Genomic DNA, 25,363 nt, shown 5'->3' with positions numbered 1-25,363 from the left:
TTGATTACCAAAAAATAGTAAAAATAAACTTGACTGCTCTTACTAAAAAGTATTTTCATTTTGCCACCTTTTCTTGGTTTTGCAGGATGAATTTCGAAGTGACAGGATTTCTTTGCTTTCTTCCTTTGTTTAGGATATTGAAGAAAAGATGACAAGGTTTATTGATGAATCTTTCACGACCCTTCGATCAGCAGAAACTGCTTTTGACATGCTGTTAAAATACAAACACATCCAGATTCCTGAAACTATTAACAAGCAGTTCATGAAAAAGTTCAGTGTTGTTTTGGAGCAATATTGTAAAGAGGTATTCAATTTAGGGATTTCTTATCCAGTACATGAAGTTCTTTACCTAATGAAAATCATAAATCTGTATGTGTCTAAATACCTGTGTGTATCATTTATTATGTAAAAGACTGAAAACTTTTATAAATAAACATGATAATTGCTCTCTTTTTTTGGGACCAAGTTGGAGAAATAGTCTGGTTAATTTGCTGAAATGTTGTGCACATCTGTATGTGTGAGACACTGTGTGGGAACAGGAAGGTGCTCTGAATGCAACAGGGCTTGTGGCTGTTCCACAAGATAGAGAAATAAAGACAAAATAATTATTTTTATCCTGCTGCTGGAATTAGCTTCTGAACTTGTGCTGTGTATCAGACAGTGATCGTGGACAAGCAGGGGGAAAATGATTACTTGCAATATTTTATTCTCTTCTAGGTTGAAATTGTTGAGCAAATCTTTGTTCAGAACCTCAAGGATCCACCTCTGTACAAGAACCATCCTCCAGTGGCTGGAGCAATATCCTGGTCCCGATCCCTTTCCCATCGGATCAGACACACCATTACTCGGTTCCAAGAAGAAGAGGAGTTGCTTGCCTCTAAACGTGGACAGGAAGTATGTTGGGTCTTTTGGTACTTGATGAAGGAAGAAGCACTTTTGTAACACACTTCTAAAGATGTGAAAGTGCTCTAATGTGAGGGGAAGTCCCAAGACTTTGCACACAGCAAGCCATGTTAGATGTGAAAACTGGATTGAAACCTTCCCACTCTTTCCCAGGGAGACAGTGATGGAATCAATTATATAATTCAAGAGCCCAAATTCTCCAGTGTCTGCTGTAATTACAGGGTGTTACTTGTTCTCTTATCTAATAAAAACCAGCAATCATATTGATAGACCATATGAGGACGGGTTAGTTAAACATTTCTCATGATCTTTAAAATGAGTTATACAGAGTTGTCCTTTCTAGGTGCAACAAATATATCTCCAAGTGACCAAGAAAATGGAAGAGTATGAAGATCAAAAATACCGTCAGTGGAGAGAGAGGACAGAACACGTGCTTCCATTGTTACTGAAAGACACTCTGCTGACTCTTGTTGCTGATGGGGCTGCAACAAATGTTAATCCAGAGACTTCTGAGCAGGTGAAATGTAGGAAGATTGTGTACCAGACTTCTCTGAGGGGAAAAACTGAAACCTACCTGATGGTCAGCGAGAATTTTCTGAGAGTAATATTTTAAGCACAGATTTAGAAAAAGTTTTGGGCTCAGAATTGTTTGTGATCCTTTATAAGACATAGTTCCTGAATTTATAAGAATCATAGTTCCTGGCAAATGATTGAATGGTGTTTCTCTGTGTGTTCCTCTGTGCTGTAGTTCCTGTTAATTTTTAGGTTTTGGTATAACATTTTTGAGACATTGCTATACTACTTGGAGCTGAAGTTAGGTAGAGGCTGGTTTCCAGCAGAATCCTGTTCCTACTAAACTTTTGTCTGACTCTGAATTTCCAGTGGGATTTCTACTGTAAGTGGTTGCAGCAGTGTGTAAACAGAGGTGATTTTTGTTTCTTGTGACTGACAACTGAAAAGGTAGTTCTGTTTAATTTCTGAACTGGGAATGCTGAGGCTGCTATCAAATTCTAAAGGCATTTCCACAAGCTCTGAATGTCAGTCATTCTGACTTTTACCTTTTGCCTTATCAAATGTCTCCAAAAAGCTCACCTTTACCTTGTAATGTAAATCTGTTGCTCCTCTCCTTTCTGCTGCTTTCTTGTGTTGTAGAGCTCTGCAACAGATGAGCCTCTCACCACCAGGAAAAGTGTCTGCTTTGCTCTGAATTTTTCTCCTGAAATCCAAGAGATTATCATTGAAACAAAGTACATGGAACAGCTAGGGCTTCGAGTCCCAGAAATGGCGAGATATGTGGCATTGCAGGAAGACAAATACCTTAGGTAAGGCTGTAACAGAATATCTGCTCACATACAGGCTTATGGCTGCATTTCAAGTAATTTCACTCCAGGAACAGGCCCTGAGTCATCACATTTTGGAAACATGAGACCCCTTAGTGATTCTTTTTTTTTAAGGGTACAATTTCTAATGGCCATGTTGCACTGATAGGCTTTTCTCTGGCACTCTTTGCATCCTTTATGCTGTAGGACTGTTATACAAATTAACAACTTGTCCAAATCTGAGAGGAGAATAATTTGCAATGAATTGTTTCTGACATTTATATTTAAGCTCATTTAAACTCACTGTTGCATTCTTCCTGGACACCCTTGGATAAGTCAGTTGTGTCCAAATTATCACAGACATTCAGCACAGAGATGTGCCAGTAAGTTCCTCAAATGGATTTAAAAGTTCACCTGTTCATTTCACTAATGTACTGCGAACTGGGGCTGTCTCCATAACTTTCTGAGATGGGGCAGAAGAGGTTTGTCCAACTACTTCTGGAGCCATATGAAACTTTTCTTTGCTTTCAGTGGGAAATAAATTACTTTTATAATCAATACATATTCACTGGTTAGTTGAGCAAATTTTGCTTTATATGGAAGTCTGAATAGAATGATGGAAATTCTCTGCTCTTTGGTGGAATTTGGAGCTGTTTTTCAAGAAAATAATAATTTTTGTGTTTTCTTCTTTTGCATTTCTTGCATTCCTTAGGTACACAAATAAATTGAAAGGCATGCTGGATCGCTATCACAAATTAATGGAGATGATGAATGAAGCAGAAATCAAACTTCTTGATCACTATGTCCAAGAACTCTGGAGAATATTGAAAGCAGGACACAAAAGACTCACGTGGAAGTCTGTAGGTAATGGAGATACTATTTTAAAATAGCCTTAGATGTTTATTTTTAGTTTAAAAAGTCTCCTCAGTTCTGCAATCTGTATTTATGATGGCAGAACCTCTTGCCACAGGGGCAGAATAGCTGATCAGACAAACTCTGATCCAGGAGATATTTCTTGTGTTTTAATTATATTTAAAACAGTGGAGATGGTGAGAAACCCTTAGCAAAAAGCTGTAACGGAGCAAGATGAAGGATTAGCTGAGAAAACATCCAGTCTATGATTTTGCAGAACCATGGGTTAGAGATAAAACATGTCTGGTTGTGGCAATTTTGATGCATTGGTGAAATACTTGTTAAAAGAGAAAAAAACCCAAATGGTTATGATTTATTTCAAGGTATTGGTGAATTTGTTGTCCAATGTACACAAAGCATTGGGAGATTAGAGTTGCTTGTCCATCAGATTCATCATATTTCTGAAGACATAAGCAGCAAACTTCAGTCTATAGAATCAACAAATCTCTTTAAGTTTCCACATTCAAAAAATGGTGACAAACGTCCTGGTAAGTCTTTATATTTTCATTTCCACGCTCTGTGGTGTTTAATTTTTCTCTATCTGCTACTTTGTGGTTTTAGTTGCTAAGATCAACCCTTTTAATTATTACCAAAACTGGTTATAGTAGTAATTCAGGGTGTAACAGAGGATGGAACTGGCAGCGAGCTGGTTGTCTGCCAGATCTCTCTGTCACTTGTGTGGGTGATGTATCAAATTTCTTTCAACGCTTCATAGTTGTAAAAAGGTTGCTATTAAATAGTTGAATCTGATTAAAATCCATATTTCAGAGGGTTGAAATATTAATAAATTAAGCATTAATAAATGAAGATTTTTTTATCATTGTATAAGATCAATTTCATGTTCACAAATAAAACGCAGGTAATTATTCCAGTGTATAAAACTGATCTTTTGCAGTTAATAATGCTAGTTTTTGTATCTGTTGCAGGAGCAAAAGAATTTTTTGACTATGTTAAGTGTGAGCAAGCAAAAGATGTGGAACAACTGGTTAGAAAGTATTCTGCAATTCCACAATTGCTAATAGAAGTGGAAAGACGAGTTGCCTATACAAACAGTGGCAAATCTCCAAAATTAGCTTCCTATTATGCATATTGGGAAAATAGGATTTATCAGGTGTTGACACAGTTAATTGTGAGGTAAGTGAATTGTTTGCTTTAATGGGTTTCCAAGTTCTCCTGGATCTGTTGATGAGTGTGTGTGCTGACATTCTGTTTGAACCCATCAATGACTTACAGTTTTGTGAAAGATTTGTATTTCTACTGATTTTTTTTTCTGTGAAGAATGGAGAACTGATAACAAGGTAGAGAGGAAACTCAAATTCTGAAAAAATGAATATTGGCATGTTGTTGGCAGAAGAGAGAAATAAGACACGTTTGCTGCAATGTGTGTAGTTGCACTTCCCTGGTTTATCTCTAAAATCCAGGTTTTGTTCTCCTAAAAAACATGATTTTGAAAACTTGGTGTCTGGGTGCCAGGTGCCTTCCTGTGCTGCATGGGACACGAGTCCAAGAACAAAGGTTTTACTTGTTCTGCAGTGCCTGAGGCTTTTCTTACAAGCAAGGTGTTATTGCAATACAGCATTGCAGCTCTGTTGTAATATCTAACTAAGCTTCCCAATCATCTCTTTTTCCCATCACCCATGTTCTGTAATCTGATCCACGTTCAGATGACTTTGCCATGATTTCTTGTCTGGGATCTTGTAGTGAAATTGACCACAGTCTCAGGATCCTTTTGCACCGAAATATCTCCATTCATTCCTTCCAACAGCTTCTTTTAGCAAGTCAAGCTTTTACTTTAAATCAGTTTAGTGGGACAGTTTTTTCCCCAGACACATCAATGTTTCCAGCTGGGATCAGTGATAACTCAGGTTACAGATCTAAGCATGCACTTGAAAATTGCAGCCTCTCTTGGGCATGTTCCTGGAGGCAGCACCTGATTATTTCTATCTTTGACTCTGTTTTTTTTCCTTTCTCAGGAATTTACAGGCTTTTAATGCAACTGTTCTTGCAAATGTGCCACTGTTACAAATAGAGGCTGTTTTATCTGTTCCTGAGATAACCCTGCAACCTAATGCCAGTGAGATTGAAAAAATGATTGTGCAATCTATCCAAGACTGTGTTGAGGTCACTAAGGTGATTTTTGATAAAGATTTCTTTTTGTTTCCAGAGTTTGCTTGTGATTATAATGAAACTAATCTTATTTTATGCTTGGGTAAGTGTAAATGTCAAAGGGGAGATTCATATTGCTTTATTTTGAAATCAAAATATCTAGTTCATTGTTCTAATTTTACAAACTGATGATCAAGGGAAAAAAATCCATATGATTTTTACTCAGGTAAAATTGTTGATGACTTCTTAGCAGTTTTGGCAATGTAAGGACATGATTTGGTTCTATAAATCAGCATACATCAGAAGGAAGTACTTCTCAGATTGCACTGCAGATGTTGCTTTCTGATGTATGAATAAGCTGGTGGAATAAGGAATGTGAGTGGCCTCCTCTACATTATGCTACATTAGAAGCAGCAGAAAAAAACAGTTCAGAAAATGTTAGAGAAAGCAAATACCTAGATTAGGTATCTAACTTAACTGGCAATGATGTAGCCATATTTTCCTGCATAAATAGTTTCACACTGAGCTGCTTTCCTGAGAGGAAGCCAAATAATGTGACATGGTTCCTGCCCTCTGCTGATGGACAAATTATTCCAGATGTCACCTTAAATGAATACATTTAGTTTAAGTGTGCTTTTTGTGCTCAGATTTGCTGTTCTCTACTGCTGCATTCAAACTGAGCCAATACCTTTTCCTCTCTGTCATGCTATATTGTTGCTCAGCAGAGATTTTAGAAGCCAATTGAGTAATGCATGGAAAAGTTTTTTTTTAGGATGAAATGAACTCTTCTCAAGTTGATGGGAAAGTGTGATCTCTTTTTTGCTGTCAGAAAAACAATTGATTTGAGAAACCATTGATATCAGTTCCTACATTGTGTACTAAATAATGGTGAACTCCTTCTCTGAAAGGGAAGAAAGCATTGGAACAAGCTGCCCAGGGAAGTGGTGGAGCCACCATTCCTGGAGGTTGTGTAGATGTGGCACATGAGGACATGTACAATTTAGTGGGTGACTTGACAGTCCTGGACTGCTTGGACTCAATGACATTAGAAGACTTTTCAACCTAAATGATTCTGTGGGTGGTTTAACTAAAATGACTCAACAAGGTAGCTGTTTTCTGACCCTGTCTCTAAAACTTTCCAGCATTTCTTACGATGGATGCACGGTACGTGTATTGAATGCCCTCCTCAGCATGTCAAGGTGGATGAAGTTGTCACTTTCAGCTTTTACAGTGATGTCTCCCAGAGCCCTCTGGTAATTGAACAGGCTGTTCTCATCACTCAGAATGTCCACAAACTCCTGGCTTCTCTCAAGAAGTGTTTGAACCAATGGAAGAAGTATGACCTGTTGTGGAAATCAGACAAAGGCGCAGTCCTGGACCGTTTAGCTGCAGAAAAGCCTCCCTGTGTTATCTTTGATGAGCACTTACAGTTCTGTATGAAGGTAGCTCAGGAAGTGACTCAATGGCCCTTGATTAAAGATGAGCAATTTATCAGGCTTCAGCTGGCTCCTTTAGCTTCTGCAGTGCAGGAGAATGCTAAAAGCTGGCTAATGTCACTTGGGAAGTTGCTTAATGAGTTAGCAAGAGAGGAGCTCTTCAGCCTTCAAGATGAGATTCAGGTAGGTGTTTTCAGTTTGGTATTTTTGTTATCTTTATCACATAAATTAAGAAATGAATCTGGCATATTGTTTGTTTGTGTTTTGTGTTTGACTCATCATTGTAATTCTGACAATTGCTTTGTCAGTGTTGATTCTGGAAATGATCTTTACATTTTACAGAAATTATCAGAGAATGTGAATAGACCTCCTGAAACCCTGGATGATCTCAGAGTTGTCCTGAGTGCATTTGGAGTGGTCAGAGACATTGCTGTTGAGGTGGAACTGAGATACTTGGACACTGGGGAGAGATACAGAACTCTTGCAATGTACAATATTCCAGTAAGTGCATGTCTCATCAAACCTTTCAGATCTGAGCAAAGGGCACAAATGCCTCACATGTGAATGAAGAAATGGTTGCCTTTTAAGACGTGTTACAGAATTACAGTGTTGTTGAGGTTTGAAGGGATGCCTGGAGACTCTCTAGTCCAGACTCCCTTCTCAAATCACTATGCCCACTTTAAAATGGACATACGGCATGTGTTTAAATCTGATTAAGGTCGCTTCAGTACTGGTTTTGTGTTTGGCAAATCTGTAATGTGAGCACATATTCCTCACTTTCTTGTGAAAGTGTGTTTCTATTTATGTCTTGTTAGAGGTGCTACTTGTTTTGGTTTAGGTACCTGAAGAAGAGCAAGAGAAGTCTGACAGACTTAGGGAAGCATGGGAGACTCTCCTTATGGAAGCAGCAGAAGTCAGTCGCAGCCTAGATTGTAAAGGAGGTGTAAAAGAAGCATTCACAAAGGTAATACTTGTAATTAGTATAGAAAATTATTGGAAATGGAAACTGTTTAATAGAACTATTTAAATGCTGTTCTTTTTAGGTGACAGAGCAACAAGTTGCAGACTACAGCAAAGAGACAGAAGATTTTTTCCAGAAACTCTTGACTGAGGGGCCTGGTGTTGTTGGGGATGATCTTGATAAAGGTAAATGGACTAATGTGTGTGAAGTGATGTTTTGAAAGTATTAGTCTTTGGACAATTCAAATTTTATGTTAAAGAAGAAAATCATGCTTTCCTTATTAATATGCAGATTAATCAGCCAGGAATGTGAACATTTTTAGTACTGGAACATCTACAGACTATATGCAAATTCTGTCTTATTTCCCATGATGATCCTTGTGATGATTTATCTGGAAAAATCCCTCTCCTTTCCCAGGACTAGAACTCATGGCTATGTTTGAAAAAGAATTAGAGAGATTAGAAGAAAGGCAGCGGGAACTGGGCAGTGCTCAGAAACTTCTGGGCTTGCCAGGAACATCGTACCCAAACTTAGTAAAAGCACAGCAAGAGGCAAAAGCAATGAAGGAAGTCTATGACATTTATGCAGAACAAAAGGTCAGTGTCACTGAGTCTGCAGGGACACACACAACAGCAAAGGTGGGGACAAAAGAAGAGGCTGTACTGCCCCCTGATTACTGTCAACTCTGAAGCCTTTGCATGAAATAATCTATGCCCTGTGAAATTATTTTAATTAGTGTAGGACTACCAGTGTCTCCATGGTGGGCCAAACACATCCTTTCATCAGATGGGAACAGACCTCTCCCAACCTCTAATATTTGTTGGATGCCATTTTATTGCACATGGTTCTTGATCAGTTCAGTGAAACTACTTTTGGATATAGGATGTGTACAGGTGACAGTGGGTATCTCAGGCTTGAACTGTTTTTTAAGAAGTTTTATTTTTCCAAAATTTAAATTCCCTGTAAAATACGGTCCTGTTCTCCATATTCCCTTTTTACTATTTTTTATACAAGTGATTGTGTTTGGCTATGAATCTGTTCTGAACAGAATCAACAGATTCATGTCTCTCTCTATATTTGTAAAATGTTAATACAATTACATTTTGAGGGTCAAAACTAAAAGGAAAATGATTTTTTTCCCCCATCTTAATGTCCTTGTTTGCAGGCAGCTAAAGAGAAATGGTCTCAGACACTCTGGATAAACCTCAATGTCAAGGTTCTTCAGGATGGAACCGAAGGATTTCTGAAAGCTGTTCGGAAACTGCCCAGACAAGTGCGTGGTATGGCAATATGTAAGCAACTGGATAAAAAACTGAAGGCTTTTCTAAACTCCATTCCTTTGTTGCTTGATTTGAAAAATGAAGCTTTAAGAGAAAGGTTTGTTTTAACTTATTTACACCACTATATATAGAAGTATTTGATGTGTTTTGTTAAAACTTTCAGTTTCCATTACTGGGGTCATGCAGTGTCCTGGAGCTTGGAAATTTATTTCTGCCTAGTGAACTTGTGTAGCAGCATGAAAGGTGCTGCAATGACTGGGATAATTTATTTATTCAGACTAGTAGTTCTTATTTAAACAGCAGAATGCTAAACATGAGTTCATTATTATATGTTACAGTTGTTTTTGGTTTTTACTGTATTATGGTGTTAAACTGATGTGTCAATTTAAAACAGGCATTGGGAAGACCTTATGGAGAAAACAGGAACAAGATTTGAAATGAAAACAGAAACATTCACTTTGGAAAATATGTTTGCCATGGAACTTCACAAACACACCGTGGTTATCAGTGATATAGTTGGAACTGCTGTTAAAGAACTTGCCATTGAGAAGGTAATGTATTGAATTATAGAATCATAATAAAACTATGACAACAATCATTTTTATTTAAGATTTTTAAATTGGCATGACCGCAAGTTTGGCCGTCTTCAGGGAGCTGCCATGAGCTACGTGAGCGAAGATTTATAGCTCTGTAATGAGCTCCTACTGGCACAGGATCCTTGCAGAATTTGGTTTAGCAGCAGCATATTAGATTTCTATGATTACAGTAAGAAAGTTTGTCCTATGAAAATGGATCTGAAGAAGGATCAAGTCTCTTGCTATCATTCTTTGAAATAGATTGCTTCTTTATAAACCAGAGTTAGAAAATCTGCAAAAATTTTGCTGGATTAGCTGTTTAATTTTTTTGCTAATATTATAGACCTCCAGTTTTTGAAGACTGAAATATGCATCTTTTTATGTTCACATGCAGGGAATGAAGGAAATAATAGAAACGTGGGAAAATATGAAATTCCCTGTAGAAGTGTACACCAAAGGCACAGAGACACGAGGCTTTATTCTGGGATCTGTAGAGGAAATTTTAGAGACCCTTGATGACAACAATGTCAACCTTCAGAGTGTTTTGGGCAGTCGCTTTGTGGGTCCTTTTCTTTCATCAGCTCAAAAATGGGAAAAAACTTTGTCATTGATTAGTGAAGTAAGCGAGGTAGGAGGAAAGTGCTGGACTAAATAATTAATGTTTGTTATTTATATCCAAATTTTCCATTGTATTTCTGTTTTCCTCTGACGGTAACATTTGATTTGTAGATCTGGATATCAGTTCAGAGAAAATGGATGTACCTGGAGAGCATTTTTGTTGCTGGAGATATAAGATCACAGCTTCCGGAGGAAGTCAAAATGTTTGACCGTGTAGACCAAATGTTTAAACAGGCAAGTAACTGATTTGTGATCAGCATATTTAGTGCATTTTGCTTCCAGTTCCATAGTTACTTATAGTGTTTTGTGACATGTGTAATACTGAGAATGAGGTACTATATTTAATTGATTATGAGATTAGGGAACCCAGGAATTTTGTGTTTTACTTCACATCTCTCACAACCAGAAGATTTCTGATTTAGCTAAGATGGGCAGAGGTGAGATCCTTGGCTGGCAGCATGGAGTAGGCAGAATCTCTGTTTCCTTTCATTGTTTACAGCTTTTTACTTTTACCTTGGTAAGAAGAAGCTTAGATGTGTTCCTATTGATTGAGGACCTATGTACATGCTAAGAAGGCTTTCCTGCTTCATGCCACTGTTCCTATACTGAACACATATTCCTGGTATGAATATGGCTTGCTTTTCTGTTTGCCATGTGCAAAATTGAGAGAGTACTGTGATTTTGAAATATGATGTTTGATCACTCCTTGAAGTACCATTGTGTACAGGAGCAGAGTCAGGTACGTGCTTAAGCTGGCCTGATTGGGGATACAGGCTTGTTGGGCTTACACTTGCTTTTACAGTTGTATCTCCATAAACACATTACCTTCATGTTTTCATACAGCACTGCAGCACCACAAAACCATTTCAAAACCTTTGATTCACTTCTATAAGGACCTGTACTGCTTGTGCTGTTTGCATGCTTTGTCATTAATTAAATATAATTTAATATAACCTATTGCTGTTCAACATTTTCTAAACTCCCTTTTCTCCCTTTATAGATAATGGAAGAAACTGTAAAAGACCCAATAATAAAAAATTGCTGTGAAGCCCCAAATCGTCTGTCAGATCTCCACCATATAAATGATGTGCTGGAGAAATGCCAGAAGAGCTTGAATGATTATTTGGATTCCAAGAGAAATGCTTTCCCGAGATTTTTCTTTATATCTGATGACGAGTTGCTCAGTATCCTTGGCAGCAGCAGCGCACTCTGTGTCCAGGAACACATGATAAAGGTACAATGTCTGACTTTCCACAGTGCCTTGTGCTTTTAGGTGCTTTCAAAAGTTTAACAGACTTTACTGTACATGCTCATAAGGATGCATGAATTTTTTTTGCATACAAAGAGAATCCTGGCAGCATCTTGAAGAAGCTTCTGAATAACCAGATCAGATCTCATGCACAGTCTCTGCTGCCTCTCATACTGGTTGGTAGCAGTTATGGTAGAGGAACATTAAAGATACAGCAGAATGATCTATCATAAAGAGCTTCCTCATCAGTTGTAGCTCCTCTTAGCTCTTATTTCCTAGGAAAAAAGAAAATCAAAGTCATTTGGGCCTGATTGTTTGTTTGATATTCTGCAGTTCTGCTGCTGGGCTATACATCAGCACTTATATTTGATTACTTAGGACTCAGATCCATTTCTCTGGAGGAGCGCTGGGGCTGCATACACTTACATTTGGAGGCTTTGTTTCTAAAATGCCGGTGAATTTCTTTGTTGGTGCATTTCAGATGTTTGATAATATAGCCTCGCTGAGGTTCAAGGACGGTGGCAATGATGAGAAGATTGCCACAGCCATGATCTCAGCTGAGGGGGAGGTGATGGAGTTCCGGCAGGATGTCCCTGCTGTGGGCAGAGTGGAGAATTGGATGACAGTAGTGCTGGAGGAAATGAGACGGACCAACAGACGCCTCACCAAGGAAGCCATTTTTCGATATTGTGAAGACAGAAGCAGGTGAAACACTCAGTGTCAAGGGTAACACAAATAACCTGATATGTTAGTGATACAGAAAAGTTAAGGCATAATTTTACAACTCCTGCACAATTTAGTCTGTATTTCTCTGTGTGGAGGCATATAAATACATTCACATGCACTTTTTTAACCATCCATGAAGAATGCATAATCTCTCATATTTATTTTCCTAAATCTTGAGTTTTATTTTTGGTGGTGTGTGTTCAGTAAGCTTTTCTCACAATGAATACCACTTGGCAATTTTATACCTGGAATAAACAGCTTTTCTATTAGAATATTTCCTAGGCTTTTGAAATCTCACAGCATACTTTGATATAATTCTGTATATCTCTGAAAAGTTTGGCTTTTGTTGCAGGAACAGGAGGAACCTCTTTTTTGTTGTGTTTTTTTTTTTTTTCTTTCCTGCTCAGCTAGTTAAAATGAACAGTAACTCAGCCTCCCTCACTGTATGTGTTTTCCATAGAGTTGATTGGATGTTGCTCTTCCAAGGCATGATGGTGCTTGCTGCTAATCAAGTGTGGTGGACTTGGGAGGTAGAGGATGTGTTTCGGAAAGTGAAAATGGGAGAAAAGCAGGCAATGAAATTTTATGCTAAAAAAATGCACAAGCAAATCGATGACCTGGTTACCCGCATTACAATGCCCTTGAGCAAAAATGACAGGAAAAAATACAACACCGTTCTCATCATCGACGTGCATGCCAGAGACATCATCGATATATTTGTCAGAGACAGGTAAGCACCACCTGCAACTCCTGAGCAAACACCAAATCTGGGAGTTGTACTGCCATCCTTTTGGCTCACGTGAGCTCTGTCTGCAGCATTCTGCAGGCTCAGGAGTTCGAGTGGGAGAGCCAGCTGCGGTTTTACTGGGAGCGCGAGCCGGACGAGCTGATGGTGCGGCAGTGCACCGGCGCCTTCTCCTACGGCTACGAGTACATGGGGCTCAACGGGCGGCTCGTCATCACCCCGCTCACCGACCGCATCTACCTCACCCTCACACAGGTGCACCCTCGAGGACGTTGTGCTAACAAGCCCTCATTATACTTAGTCACATCCTTGTTGTATTGCCTCTTCCTGCTGTCTCCCACTGTGAACGCTAAGATGTTTGTGATATCCTTCTTGCCTCATTGCTGCAAAGACAATGAAGAAGGTGTTCACAAAATTTAAAGTTTTGTGGACCCAAGGGTTCGTTTTTGGTTTTGTTACCAACCTAGCATAAATCTAATTCAAGCTCTGCTTTGCTTTTTTGTTTGTTTTCAAAGGCTCTATCAATGTTTTTGGGAGGAGCACCAGCAGGGCCAGCAGGTACAGGGAAAACAGAAACAACCAAGGATTTGGCCAAAGCACTGGGCTTGCTGTGTGTAGTGACAAACTGTGGAGAAGGCATGGACTTCAAAGTAAGAGTTAAAGATCTGTGTTCTCTGATAAAATGCCAATTTCTGCTCTTTATCAGTGCCCAGGATAAGGACGTACTCTGAACTTCTACAGAAGTATCTCCCTTAGAGATACCATGCTGTTTGACAATTAAATTTAGTAAAAAATGTCGATTTTGAATAAATTCCTGAAGGAATTTCAGGCCCTTTCAAGCAGAGGAGCAATGGCTGTATGGTATGTGTTTAAGTTTATGATAGGCAATCTGCACTTGGCAAGTAATTATTGCAAGACCTTATGACTGCTAAACATCCAGAGGTTTATCCATCATTAAGTATTTTAGTGTGTTCCAAAGTTTTTTGACACTGAATGTTTTATGTAGTCACTGCTGAGAAGCTTTTCTTGTTGTTCCTTTCAGGCAATGGGTAAAATTTTCTCAGGCCTTGCCCAGTGTGGTGCATGGGGATGCTTTGATGAATTCAATCGCATTGACGCTTCCGTGCTTTCAGTCATTTCTTCCCAGATTCAGACGATCCGAAACGCTTTAATGAATGGGTGGACAAGATTTCAGGTAAACATTAAAAAAGAAGAGTAATTGTGAAGGCTGATCTTGGTTTTCAGGGCAAGATACAGGTTTAGACCCCATCATTAGATCAAAGGGCTGCTGCTTCTGTATTTAGTTTGTGCTGAACATTTCAAACTCCTGAGTATGTACTTTCGGATTGAAAGATATTAAATCCTTGCTGATTGCCTAATCCTTTGCTAGGTTCTTCTTCTTTGTGAAGTGAGATAAAAGTGATCTTAATTGGATAATAGCAAGTAAATGGGGTAATAGTCCAGTAGTAATGAGGAACAGCAGTAATTTAACTTGATTTGGATTGTGAGGCTTTATTTACTGAGGCTTGTGAAATATCTCAAAGAAGGTGCATTCATCCCACTGTTTGTATCAGGATGACTTTCTAAAGCTAAATATTTTAGCACTTTGTCCTAAGTGGGTGCCCCAGTATTATTGGTTTTCTCTTTGAGCAAATAGTATTATTTTTTTAGTTCCTAATTCACATCATTCTAATGTTTTCTTATGCCTTTAGTTTGAAGGACAGGAGATTTCCCTCGATAGGCGTATTGGCATTTTCATTACAATGAATCCTGGTTATGCCGGCCGGACTGAGCTCCCTGAGTCTGTAAAAGCTCTGTTCAGGCCTGTGGTTGTTATTGTACCAGATCTTCAGCAGATCTGTGAAATAATGCTGTTTTCTGAAGGGTTCCTTACAGCAAAGGTAAGAAAATCCTATTGTTACTCATACCCATGTACCCACCCATGTTTGCATGGCCAGTAGCAACATTTGTGATCGTTTAAATTGAATCTCAAACAGGTCCTTGCCAAAAAGATGACAGTGCTGTACAAGCTGGCAAGGGAACAGCTTTCTAAACAACATCACTATGATTTTGGACTGCGGGCCCTTAAGTCAGTGTTGGTAATGGCTGGAGAACTGAAAAGAGGATCAGCAGACCTCAGTGAGGTAGATTTGCTGCTTAGTTACCCTTGGCATATAATCTTTTTTCATTAGAAAGGGAATATGTTTCCCCAGCTGATGTAGTTTGTTTGGTTTGGAAATAGGAATATTGGTGTTTTTTTGTCTTATTATTTCCCTTCATTCTTATTGAGTTCCATTGTGCTTTCTGCCATTAGAACTCCAGTCAAAGTAGGGAAATCTATGGAAAATGAGGTATTTTCCTGCTTGTTAAGTCCAGGATGCAAATAGCCAGATGAATATCTCTGGATGACTAACAAAAACTGGTTTTTGAACAGTGAGTGCTCCAGCTCAGGGAAGCTGTGGAGTGGGCCACTGCAGCCATTTGGCATTTGATTAATATGGTAGAAAAAGGCAGTGTATTATTCTTAGTTATTGATATACTTAATCCATATAAAATAACCTTTGTTTTTCCATTAGGAACTGATGACAAAAAAAACATTCTAAAAACTGCACTGAAATAATCAAACAATAGTTTGTAAAGAAGTTTTGCAGTACCTCATTTTAGCTGATAAGTTAACTATTTTGTAATGATTGATTTTGCTGTGTTTTGTCTAGGATGTTGTACTAATGAGAGCTCTGCGAGATATGAATCTTCCTAAATTTGTGTTTGAAGATGTACCTCTCTTCCTTGGCCTAATCTCTGACTTGTTTCCTGGCCTGGATTGCCCTCGAGTCCGCTACCCTGACTTTAATGATGCTGTAGAACAAGTGCTGGAAGAACGGGGTTATATCGTTCTACCAGTCCAGGTATAAAAGAAGTTAATTGCTTCAGGTTTTGTTGTAAATGTGAGGCTGCAGGTACATTGTTGCACCCTGGAGTGGCTCCAAGAAAATATATCTGATATAGACCAGCTGCTAATCTTGTTCACAGAGTTATGACAGTAATCTACTGAATCCATGTTTATTTTTCAGGTGGATAAAGTAATTCAGATGTATGAGACAATGTTAACTCGTCACACTACAATGGTAGTTGGACCTACTGGAGGTGGCAAGACAGTTGTTATTAAAACCTTGTGCCAGGCCCAAAACAAGTGAGTGTAGAATGTAAGCCAGGCTGTAAAATGGCACAGTCTGTATTACTCAGCCCTGTCCAGCCATGACAGGATCAACAGCTGCCCAGAGTATTTGCTTGGGTTGACATGAGATGATAGTGTGACAGTTTACTGTTGCTTTTCTTGCTGTATCTTTAGGCTGGGATTATTGACAAAGCTTTACACACTGAACCCTAAAGCTATGAGTGTGATTGAGCTGTATGGGATCCTTGACCCTGTCACACGAGACTGGACAGATGGAGTCCTGTCAAACATTTTTCGGGATATCAACAGACCCACTGACAAGAAAGAGCGAAGGTAGGCAGCTAGAAATCGTTGAGGTGTGTTTGAGGTCCTGGGTTTTACATAAATTAAAAAAAAAAATGATATGGCACTATTTAAAAAAACAAATGCTAAATAAATAGAAAGTGTCCAGGGGTCTTTCTGTCTCCTGTGAGTTCCTAGTCTCAGTGAAATCATGCAATTATAAAAAATGAATGGTAGACTTCAAAATACTTGGACTGGCAGTGACACCATTGTTGACACTTCTAAATTCAGAAATATGTTAGGAAAATCAGAGATCAGTCAGTGCCCCATGGCTCTTGTACACAGGTACATTCTCTTTGATGGAGATGTGGATGCTCTCTGGGTTGAAAACATGAATTCTGTCATGGATGACAACAAGTTACTGACCCTGGCAAATGGGGAGCGGATTAGGCTTCAGGCACACTGTGCTTTGTTGTTTGAGGTAAGAAATAACTGCACCATTTAATACACAGGAAGGGTTAGCTGCAGATGGGACTTCAAGGTCTGAAAAGCAGTTACAGTTTACCATTATCCTCTGTGATTATATTATAGGTTGGGGACTTACAGTATGCATCTCCTGCCACAGTATCCCGCTGCGGAATGGTCTTTGTAGATCCTAAAAATCTGAGATATGAACCCTACTGGCAGAAGTGGGTCAAAGGAAGAGAAAATGAGGTGGGAATTTCTGCACTTGTTCAGAGTATTTGTATTGAAAAGTGTAGATGGTCTTTGGTAGAATGGATTCCTTCAAGAACAATCATATCTTGTCAGCCAGGTATTGATGGGAAGCTCTGCTGTCAAAATTTTTCTTTCCAGATGAATTCCTGTCTTTTTTGTGTTCCTTAGCAAGAGAAAGTGGAATTGGATCGTCTCTTTCAAAAGTATGTGCCTTACCTTATTGATATGATTATAGAAGGAATTGTGGATGGCAAACAGGAACGAAAGCTGAAGACTATTATTCCTCAAACAGATTTAAATATGGTAAGAAACAGAGAATAAAGATTGAACATGTTTAACTAAAAAGAAAACGGAATTATGGAGAAAATAAAACCTTCCCAAAGAAAGAACGGGAGGTGAGTCTGTGCTGAAATGTCAGTTTGCTACTGATGAGCACAAAGAGACACCAAACCAATCAGCACCTAACAATGCTCTTCTTAATACATACAGCAATAGATCCACATGTAAGAACAAAAGACCAGCAATCAGCTGAAAACATATTAAGAGATTTCATGCATCTAAAGGGCAACTTTCTTTACAGATTTGTCCTTTTTCCAACAGATTGTGCAGTTGACTGTGATGCTGGATGCCCTGCTTGTACAGCCTGAAAACCCTGATGTTCTGGAGTGTTTTTTCTTGGAAGCTTTGTATTGCTCCTTAGGTGCTTCTCTTCTTGATGCTGGGAGAATTAAATTTGATGAAAATGTTAAACGTATTTCCTGCATGACTATTGTTCAGGGTGAGGATGTCCTGGCTAAACCAGGGGAGCTGCCAGGTAGGATCTTGTAATAGTTTAATCTGAATCCCATTAATTGTAATAGAAAAGTGATAGTTTTCATGAAAGTGCTAGAGTAGAGGAATTTTGATTGATAACTTAGTGGGTTAAATTACTTGTAAATAGAACAAAGTGCTGCCCAACTTGATCTATAATCTTACCCTTTGTTTTCATCTCAATCAGATTGTTTTCTTAGGAAATATTTCAGTGTCCTAAAAAACTTGCAGTTGCTTAATGGTTTGCAGGTCAGCTGCCAACTTTGTATGACTTCCATTTTGATGAATCTCAAAAAAAGTGGGTACCTTGGATGCAACTTGTTCCTGAATATATTCATGATCCTGAAGTGAAATTTCTTGACATTCTAGGTGAGTATAAAATAAAATACAGCGATGATGTGCTTTTAATTCATAGTGTGCCACCACTGAGTGCATGGCACTTAGCATGAGATATCCTTTTTCTGTACTGAAGGTCATCTACTCAGGTTCAGTTTCTTGTGATGGCACAAATCAGTTTCTTTAAAGTTTTTTCATAGTCATTTAGCAGTCATAAAGTTGATGTTTACAGCATTGTGTAATAAAAAAAGTGAGGAAAGGATGAAAGCACGTTTCAGTCAATAAAGCTTATTTAGGAGTTAGTAATGCCTTTTAAAAGCTGGAATAGCAGAAGATTCACAGTTTGCTCTACCAGAAATTCTCGGAAAACATCAGCTTGTGGTTCAGGTATTCAGTAGATAAAAATTACATTCTTAGGGCTGCTATTGGTTGTTACTTCAAGCATTGCCTAATGCTGCTTTTCATAGTTAAAGACAAATTTGGGCACATTAATATACAGTGGTACTCCAGCAAGCACAGGTTAACTTCACTGACATGAGAGATAAATTTATCATCTCTGAAGTTGCTCCAAATGCAGGCGATTCACATAGAAAAAAAATAATCTCTGTAGAGTTCTGGGAAAATACTTATAATCCAAATAAATCCTGATTATATCCTTGAAATAGGGATTAAATGGAGCTAAACCAAACCATGACCCTCCTATATGAAAGATAACTTCTTTTTTAGTATACATACATGGAAGAAAAGATCCCAGTGACAAAGACTAAAAAGAAGTGGTTAAGCAATTAAAATTTTCTTTCAGCATTGTTAGTGAATTGATAATTCAGATTATGTCTTTGTGCAACTGCATGTTAATACCTTGAGAGTGTGTTCCAGTACTATTCTATAAATATAAATCCCCCAGCTGTAGTGCATTTTCATTCAGCCAGGGATTGTGTTCCTGCTCTTTTTCAGTGCCCACAGTGGATACCACACGCACTGCTTGGTTACTGGGACAGATGGTAAAAGTGAAACGCCCCGTTGTTCTTGTAGGTGAATCGGGTACATCCAAGACAGCAACTACACAGAACTTCCTAAACAATCTGGACAAATACCTTAATGTATGTGTGAGGCATTTTGCCCTGTTTGTAAAGCTGCATTTTCATTCTTCGCCCTTGTGTAAAATTTGCATTGTGCATTGAGTCTGTGGGTTGCAATGTTGACTTGGGTAATGTGACTGCACGCTCCAGACCCACAGTGTGTGACTGATTTGAAAACCCTTCGAGGTCAAAGATGTTTTGCCCTCTTTTACCTTGTACAGACTCAATTATATAAACTAAAAATATATTTTTAGTGCTAAGGGTGGGCTTATTTTTCTTTGTCATATGTAATTCAAATGAATAGTGGACCTTAGCAGCATTTCCTATATGTCTGACAGCTAATATGAAAATGTTTTTGAATGCTCTAGTAAAAATAAAGACCAACAAAACAGGTTAGAATCCATTCTTATAATCTCCTCCTGCTTGCAGCTGGTGCTGGTAATTAACTTCTCTTCTCGTACAACATCCATGGACATTCAGAGAAACCTGGAGACAAATGTAGAAAAACGAACTAAAGACACTTTTGGCCCTCCCATGGGAAAACGTCTCCTTGTGTTCATGGATGATATGAATATGCCAAGGGTAAGCTGTCAATATTTTTGCCAGGTAGTATAGAGACATCTAGGGTGGTACTGATATGGTCCTTGCAATCACAAATCCAGCATGCATTTAGTTTATCTCAGAGAAGATGCACTTTTCCCAGAGGAGACATTGGGATGAGTGTTCACAATCAGTGCCAGAGCTTTACAAAGCGTCCCTTAGTCCCTGGAATGTTCTCCTGAGTATGGAACCCAATATTCCCACATGTAAAGCAGTGATTGGTGAGCTGATGTACTGTGCTTTGATGTATCCTGACTCTTGTGTATCCTGCAGGTTGATGAGTATGGCACACAACAGCCCATTGCCCTGCTGAAGCTGCTGCTAGAGAAAGGTTTCATGTACGATCGTGGTAAAGAGATGAGCATTAAATTTCTTCGAGACCTGGGTTTTGTTGCTGCCATGGGCAAAGCTGGAGGAGGTCGGAATGAAGTTGACCCTCGATTCACCTCACTCTTCAGTGTTTTTAACATCCCTTTTCCTTCTGAGCAATCACTGCATTTGATCTACTTCTCCATCCTGAAAGGCCACACTGCGGTAATTTCACTGTTTTTAAAGGATTGCTCAGCAGGTGTATTATTTTTAAATTGACATTTATTTCTGTGTTGTTGCAAGACCTGACATCTTTGTTACCCTTTTTTTTTTTGTACCTAGAACCTCACATAAACCTTTCTTTTCCTCTTCTCTTTCTCAATGGATTTTACATTTCTTGGATAAGTTCTTGTGTAATATGTAAACATTCAAGGCAGCATATAATTCATAAACCTGGGGCTTTTAATTTGTTGAAATGTGTGAATGAGTTGGTTACAGTTCCTTTAAGCAAATATACAAAGATCTGAAAATTCTTTCCTGAATGAGTGTGAAAAATGTAATATAATGCAACAGAGTGCATTACTGGCAAGGTACCTGAAATTAGATAAGAAAAGAGCAGTTTAATTTTTCTGCTACAGAAATCTTGTTAGAAATCCAGTCACTGAGTTTGATGTTATCTTGAGCACTCAGAAGGTCCCAGAGTGAAGATGGAGCCTGCCCTAAACATTTAATTGCAGAATATTCATACTACAGAGAATTTTTGAACCAAACAGGTTTAAAAGCTGGAAAGCAGATTATGTTTAATAGCATTGAATTCTGTCTGGCCAGTCTCATGAAAACACTTCTTCTTTCTCATGTTTACAGAACTTTAAGGAGTCCATATCAGCCATCTCTGACAAGATTACTCAGTGTACTTTGGAACTTTATAAAATGATTGTTACTGACCTGCCTCCTACTCCTTCCAAATTCCACTACATTTTTAACCTGAGGGATCTTTCCAGGGTCTACAATGGACTTGTTCTTACAGATGCAGAAAGGTAAAAATAGAAAAATTGTCATTAGTGGTCCAACACCTTTTTTTTTTTTTTTTTCATTAAATCACAATGAGAAATAGAACATCCTAAATTGTGATCTTACTCTCAATGCCAAACACTGATGCATTAGTCTCTCTTAAATAAGATACCAGAGGTAAAAATGCAAGCAAATTAGTTATTATCAAAAGAACTAAAATCATAAAGAGTAAAAGGGTCAATTCAGAATTTGGTTCTTGTTATTAACCATATGGCCTTAGGAATCATGTCAGCTCATTCGGTCCAGTCTGATATTTTGATGTTATTTCAGGTTTCACACAGTGACCCAGATGGTGAGAGTTTGGAGAAATGAGTGCCTGAGGGTTTTCCATGACAGGCTAATTAATGAAGCAGACAAAGAATTGGTGAGTAATTTCTTTCAGGTTTTTAGTAGTCACTGACTATTATTATGGCAATTAATTTGCAACAGCAACACTACCAAGTGTTGGACTCAGGTCTTGCTGTCTGACTGCAGATTTGTCTAAGCAATATGTTGCTCATTAATTTAAAACGTGGCCCATGGAAGATTTTTTCCTAAAACAATGTGGGCAGACTAAGAAAGCAGATCTGCTGAAGGAATGGAAAGTATCATTTGGTTTGCCTGTCCAGGAAAATTGATTGGCAGAAGTACAGGTGACAAAATGTGAAAGAAGTACAGGAGAAAACTCAGGAAATCACTTCAACTCAGTATTTTCCTTCAGGAAGGATTGTACCAGAATGTGACTGTACAATCAAGGAGTAAAAAGGATAAAAGCCAAATTCTTACACAGTGAATTCAATTTGGCTGTTATGCAAATTGAAAATGCTTCTAATTATATCTTAAAACACAGAAGAAAACAATGCCAATTTTAAACCTTGAGATTTAGGAGAGAAATTGAGTCTACTCATCTACAAGCTTTGCTTTGCTTTGGAAGTTGGTTAGATGAAAAGAGGAAGGCCAAGAAGGCTTCAGATTTTTCTAGTTAAAACTTTCTCCTCTAACATACAAAGATACATCTCCAGCTCAATTTTTACAATGCAGAATATTAATGTAAACTTTGAAACTTGGTGAGAAATCTTTCTGGTGAGACATCTATGAATGGTGAAAAGGGAAGTTTATTAATATACTGTTTACACCAATATATGAGAAGGTGTTTTATTTAACAGGCTTCTCCCTTTTAGTTTTGATGTTCTACAGTTGATTGGCTTGAACCATTCTTGAACTGCCTATTAGATCATTTTAGATCATGCACAGAACACAGAAGGGGGCTGTAATCTTTGGATCTTCTAGTGGCATAAGTATCACCTTGAAATAAATCAGTATTTGAGCAAAAATCTGCATTATCACCTTTCTAAGTATTACTGGATGCACAATCAAATGCTTTGTTGTGTTGCCTGACTCATTTTATATCCGTGAAGGTACAAGGCCATATAAAAACCTTGGTTGAAGAGCATTTTGCCGATGACTTGGAGCACGTCATGAGGGATCCGGTTCTCTTTGGAGATTTCAGAACAGCACTGAATGAGGCAGAACCTCGTATTTATGAAGATATCCAAGACTATGATTTAGCAAAAGCTCTCTTTAAGGTAGAGTGCATCAGCTGGGAACTGTGCCTGAGGAACGGGCAAGAGCCTGCCTCAAACTGCAGGAAATCTGTTCTCTTCTGTGTGCACACAGAACTTTATGTGCTTTGATGCCCATTGGGGTTTGCAGTGATGAAAACTGAGGATCAGCTACAGAGTCAGCAGTGTTTTCCAATAGTTCATTTTCCCTGAGGAATGGGAAATGAATAATGCTGCTGAATGGGCTATTTTCTTAATGTTATTAATTGTTTCATTGGTCTCCTAATAACATTCTGTTCACCTTTCTCTGAAGGAGATTTTGGATGACTACAATGAGTATCATATTAAAATGAATCTGGTTCTTTTTGATGATGCCCTGGAGCATTTAATCCGTATCCATCGCATCATCCGGATGGACCGCGGGCACGCCCTGCTCATCGGAGTGGGGGGCTCAGGAAAGCAGTCCCTGACCAGACTGGCTGCTCACACAGCTGGATGTGAGGTTAGTGACCCTGTGTCTTGGCTGTGAAAAAAGACTAGGAAAGTAAAACTGTTATTGGGATTAAACTAGGGACGGGAGTGAGTCAGTCAGTCAAGACAAGATCAGGCTGGCAGCCCTTCCCTGTGGAGAGAAACCCCAGGTGAGGTGATTGCCAGGAAGTCCAAGATGATGACTGTGTTGTGATCTGTCAGTGCCTGAATCTGGGTTTTGGCACTGGGGAAGGAAAACAAGGATGGGTTTGGAAAACAAGGCTGAACAACTAATTGTCCCTAACTACTGCTATTGATACTTAAATGTGTTACAGCAGCACTCCTGTGCTGCTTGAGGAGCCTTGTTGTGATAGATACTGTATTATTTCAGAGAGGAAATGTTCCTCTCAGAGGCATTTTACTTAAAAAGGCTTGGAAGAAAAGAATAAAAAAAGAGCATGAACACAAAGCAATTTTGAAAATGCAAGCCTGCAGGGTTGTACAAATGCACAATTTTATTGATACTTAAACTTAAATTGATACTGATGACTGGGGCCAAACCAAGACTTAGACTTGATTCAGTCTAAGTGGGGCAAACCAAGACTTAGACTTGATTCAGTCTAAGTGAAATTCAGAGTTACCATCATGTCTTGGGTCCATCTGTGTCTTCTCAGAGTATGTTTTCATCCTTAGGTATTTGAGATCATCTTGAGTCGAGGATATGGAGAAAATAATTTCCGAGATGATTTGAAAAATTTGTACGAGAAGCTGGGTATTTACGACAAGTCAGTGGTCTTCTTGTTTACAGATGGCCATGTGGCAGAAGAGAGCTTCCTGGAACTCATCAACAACATGTTGACTTCAGGTGCCACTGGCAGCCTCTCTGCTTGTGACTCATAATCTCAACTGTACCCTTGATAGAGCCATTACTGGTTCACCCTGTGTCCTCTGCTGCTTTAGTTAGTTACACTTTTCAGTACTACCTGAAATGATCTTGGCCTTAATAACAGCTATCTGGAATCTTCTTACAGTCATTTATATATCTGGAGAGGTTATAGGGCTCATTCATAACTGGTGATGTTAGAGTCTCAGATTTCTTCCAAGACTGAGGGAAACTTCAGCTGCATTTGGCCACAAACCCACCTGTTGTCCAATTGGCTTTTGAATAGCATTCACCTGAACTGCAGCAACTGTTCGTGTGTATATTAATGTATATATGTCCTGAAATGTAGTTTGGTATCTTCTAGCAAATGAAGCAGCTGGAAATGAGTAGCAGCTGGCACTGTGTGACCACCCTCTCAGTAGAACTTCCTCCACAGTCTGATATGAGAACAGATGAGTTAACTGTATTCCTTTTCTTGTTCTAGTTTTCCCTGTCCCTGGTCTGTCATTAGGTTACTCATGCAGTATTTGCCACAAGATTGAGAGAACAAAAATGTGAACTGATGGTTCACAGACATGAATGAAGATTTTCTTTGCAAAGTCCTGTGACATTTTCTATATGTTGCTGAAGCCCAAACAAAAATGAATTAATTATTCCTCTAAATCCCAAGTATGACCTATTTTCCATGGGGGCTATGGGGAGGAGAGAAGCATAGAGAGATGAATTGGTTCATTCAAAACTACTCAGAATCATTTTTGCAGAACTAGGTTTAAAATTGGTTTCTCATCTGCTCTATCCCCAGCCATATGGTTTCCTCTTACTGGTTGTTCTCACTTGCATTCTTCTGTCCTTATGTTACAGGAATGGTGCCAGCCCTTTATGCAGATGATGAAAAAGACTCCATACTAAGTCAGATTGGAGAAGAAGCTGCTAAGGCTGGCATGGGCCCAGCTAAAGAGAGTATCTGGCAGTATTTTGTAAGCAAATGTGCAAGCAACCTTCACATTGTCCTGGGAATGTCCCCAGTTGGGGAGGACCTGAGAACGTGGTGCAGAAATTTCCCAGGTATCAATTGTACACACTGCTTAGTCCCTTCCCTGTGAAACACAGATTTACAGGCAAGAGAAAAATCTCCAGTGGACACTGAGAGATGTCTGGCAGCTAAAACTAAGCAGAGCAGGTTTCATGATTAAGGATTTGCATTGCATGTTGTTTTTCCAGTTAATTACCACATATCAGTGAACAATATTGATTACCAT

General features: G+C 38.7%; 1 protein-coding gene across 1 annotated transcript in view; it reads left to right on the top strand.

The window, feature by feature from the left end:
• The window catches only part of DNAH10 (dynein axonemal heavy chain 10), a 50,075-nt gene that overhangs the window by 5,801 nt on the left and 18,911 nt on the right, over positions 1–25,363 (top strand). Inside the window, exons 10-51 of the mRNA XM_053959345.1 lie at positions 134–304; positions 718–894; positions 1,247–1,420; positions 2,056–2,225; positions 2,935–3,086; positions 3,458–3,622; positions 4,061–4,268; positions 5,108–5,264; positions 6,383–6,859; positions 7,019–7,177; positions 7,515–7,640; positions 7,720–7,822; positions 8,055–8,233; positions 8,803–9,014; positions 9,312–9,468; positions 9,887–10,120; positions 10,222–10,344; positions 11,111–11,344; positions 11,841–12,064; positions 12,546–12,815; positions 12,902–13,085; positions 13,346–13,480; positions 13,873–14,025; positions 14,543–14,731; positions 14,828–14,974; positions 15,545–15,736; positions 15,902–16,020; positions 16,180–16,338; positions 16,633–16,768; positions 16,879–17,001; positions 17,173–17,307; positions 17,605–17,818; positions 18,064–18,183; positions 19,105–19,250; positions 19,659–19,811; positions 20,103–20,363; positions 21,003–21,175; positions 21,480–21,573; positions 22,607–22,774; positions 23,064–23,252; positions 23,915–24,086; positions 24,966–25,169. Coding sequence (XP_053815320.1) covers positions 134–304; positions 718–894; positions 1,247–1,420; positions 2,056–2,225; positions 2,935–3,086; positions 3,458–3,622; positions 4,061–4,268; positions 5,108–5,264; positions 6,383–6,859; positions 7,019–7,177; positions 7,515–7,640; positions 7,720–7,822; positions 8,055–8,233; positions 8,803–9,014; positions 9,312–9,468; positions 9,887–10,120; positions 10,222–10,344; positions 11,111–11,344; positions 11,841–12,064; positions 12,546–12,815; positions 12,902–13,085; positions 13,346–13,480; positions 13,873–14,025; positions 14,543–14,731; positions 14,828–14,974; positions 15,545–15,736; positions 15,902–16,020; positions 16,180–16,338; positions 16,633–16,768; positions 16,879–17,001; positions 17,173–17,307; positions 17,605–17,818; positions 18,064–18,183; positions 19,105–19,250; positions 19,659–19,811; positions 20,103–20,363; positions 21,003–21,175; positions 21,480–21,573; positions 22,607–22,774; positions 23,064–23,252; positions 23,915–24,086; positions 24,966–25,169 — 7,438 coding nt within the window. The remainder of the gene's footprint in view (positions 1–133; positions 305–717; positions 895–1,246; positions 1,421–2,055; positions 2,226–2,934; positions 3,087–3,457; positions 3,623–4,060; positions 4,269–5,107; positions 5,265–6,382; positions 6,860–7,018; positions 7,178–7,514; positions 7,641–7,719; positions 7,823–8,054; positions 8,234–8,802; positions 9,015–9,311; positions 9,469–9,886; positions 10,121–10,221; positions 10,345–11,110; positions 11,345–11,840; positions 12,065–12,545; positions 12,816–12,901; positions 13,086–13,345; positions 13,481–13,872; positions 14,026–14,542; positions 14,732–14,827; positions 14,975–15,544; positions 15,737–15,901; positions 16,021–16,179; positions 16,339–16,632; positions 16,769–16,878; positions 17,002–17,172; positions 17,308–17,604; positions 17,819–18,063; positions 18,184–19,104; positions 19,251–19,658; positions 19,812–20,102; positions 20,364–21,002; positions 21,176–21,479; positions 21,574–22,606; positions 22,775–23,063; positions 23,253–23,914; positions 24,087–24,965; positions 25,170–25,363) is intronic.

This window comes from Vidua chalybeata, chromosome 18 (assembly GCF_026979565.1).
Source record: "Vidua chalybeata isolate OUT-0048 chromosome 18, bVidCha1 merged haplotype, whole genome shotgun sequence".
NCBI classification, from domain to species: domain Eukaryota; kingdom Metazoa; phylum Chordata; class Aves; order Passeriformes; family Viduidae; genus Vidua; species Vidua chalybeata.
The sequence above is the reverse complement of the archived record's forward strand: the minus strand, read 5'-3'. Positions and strand labels throughout refer to the sequence as shown.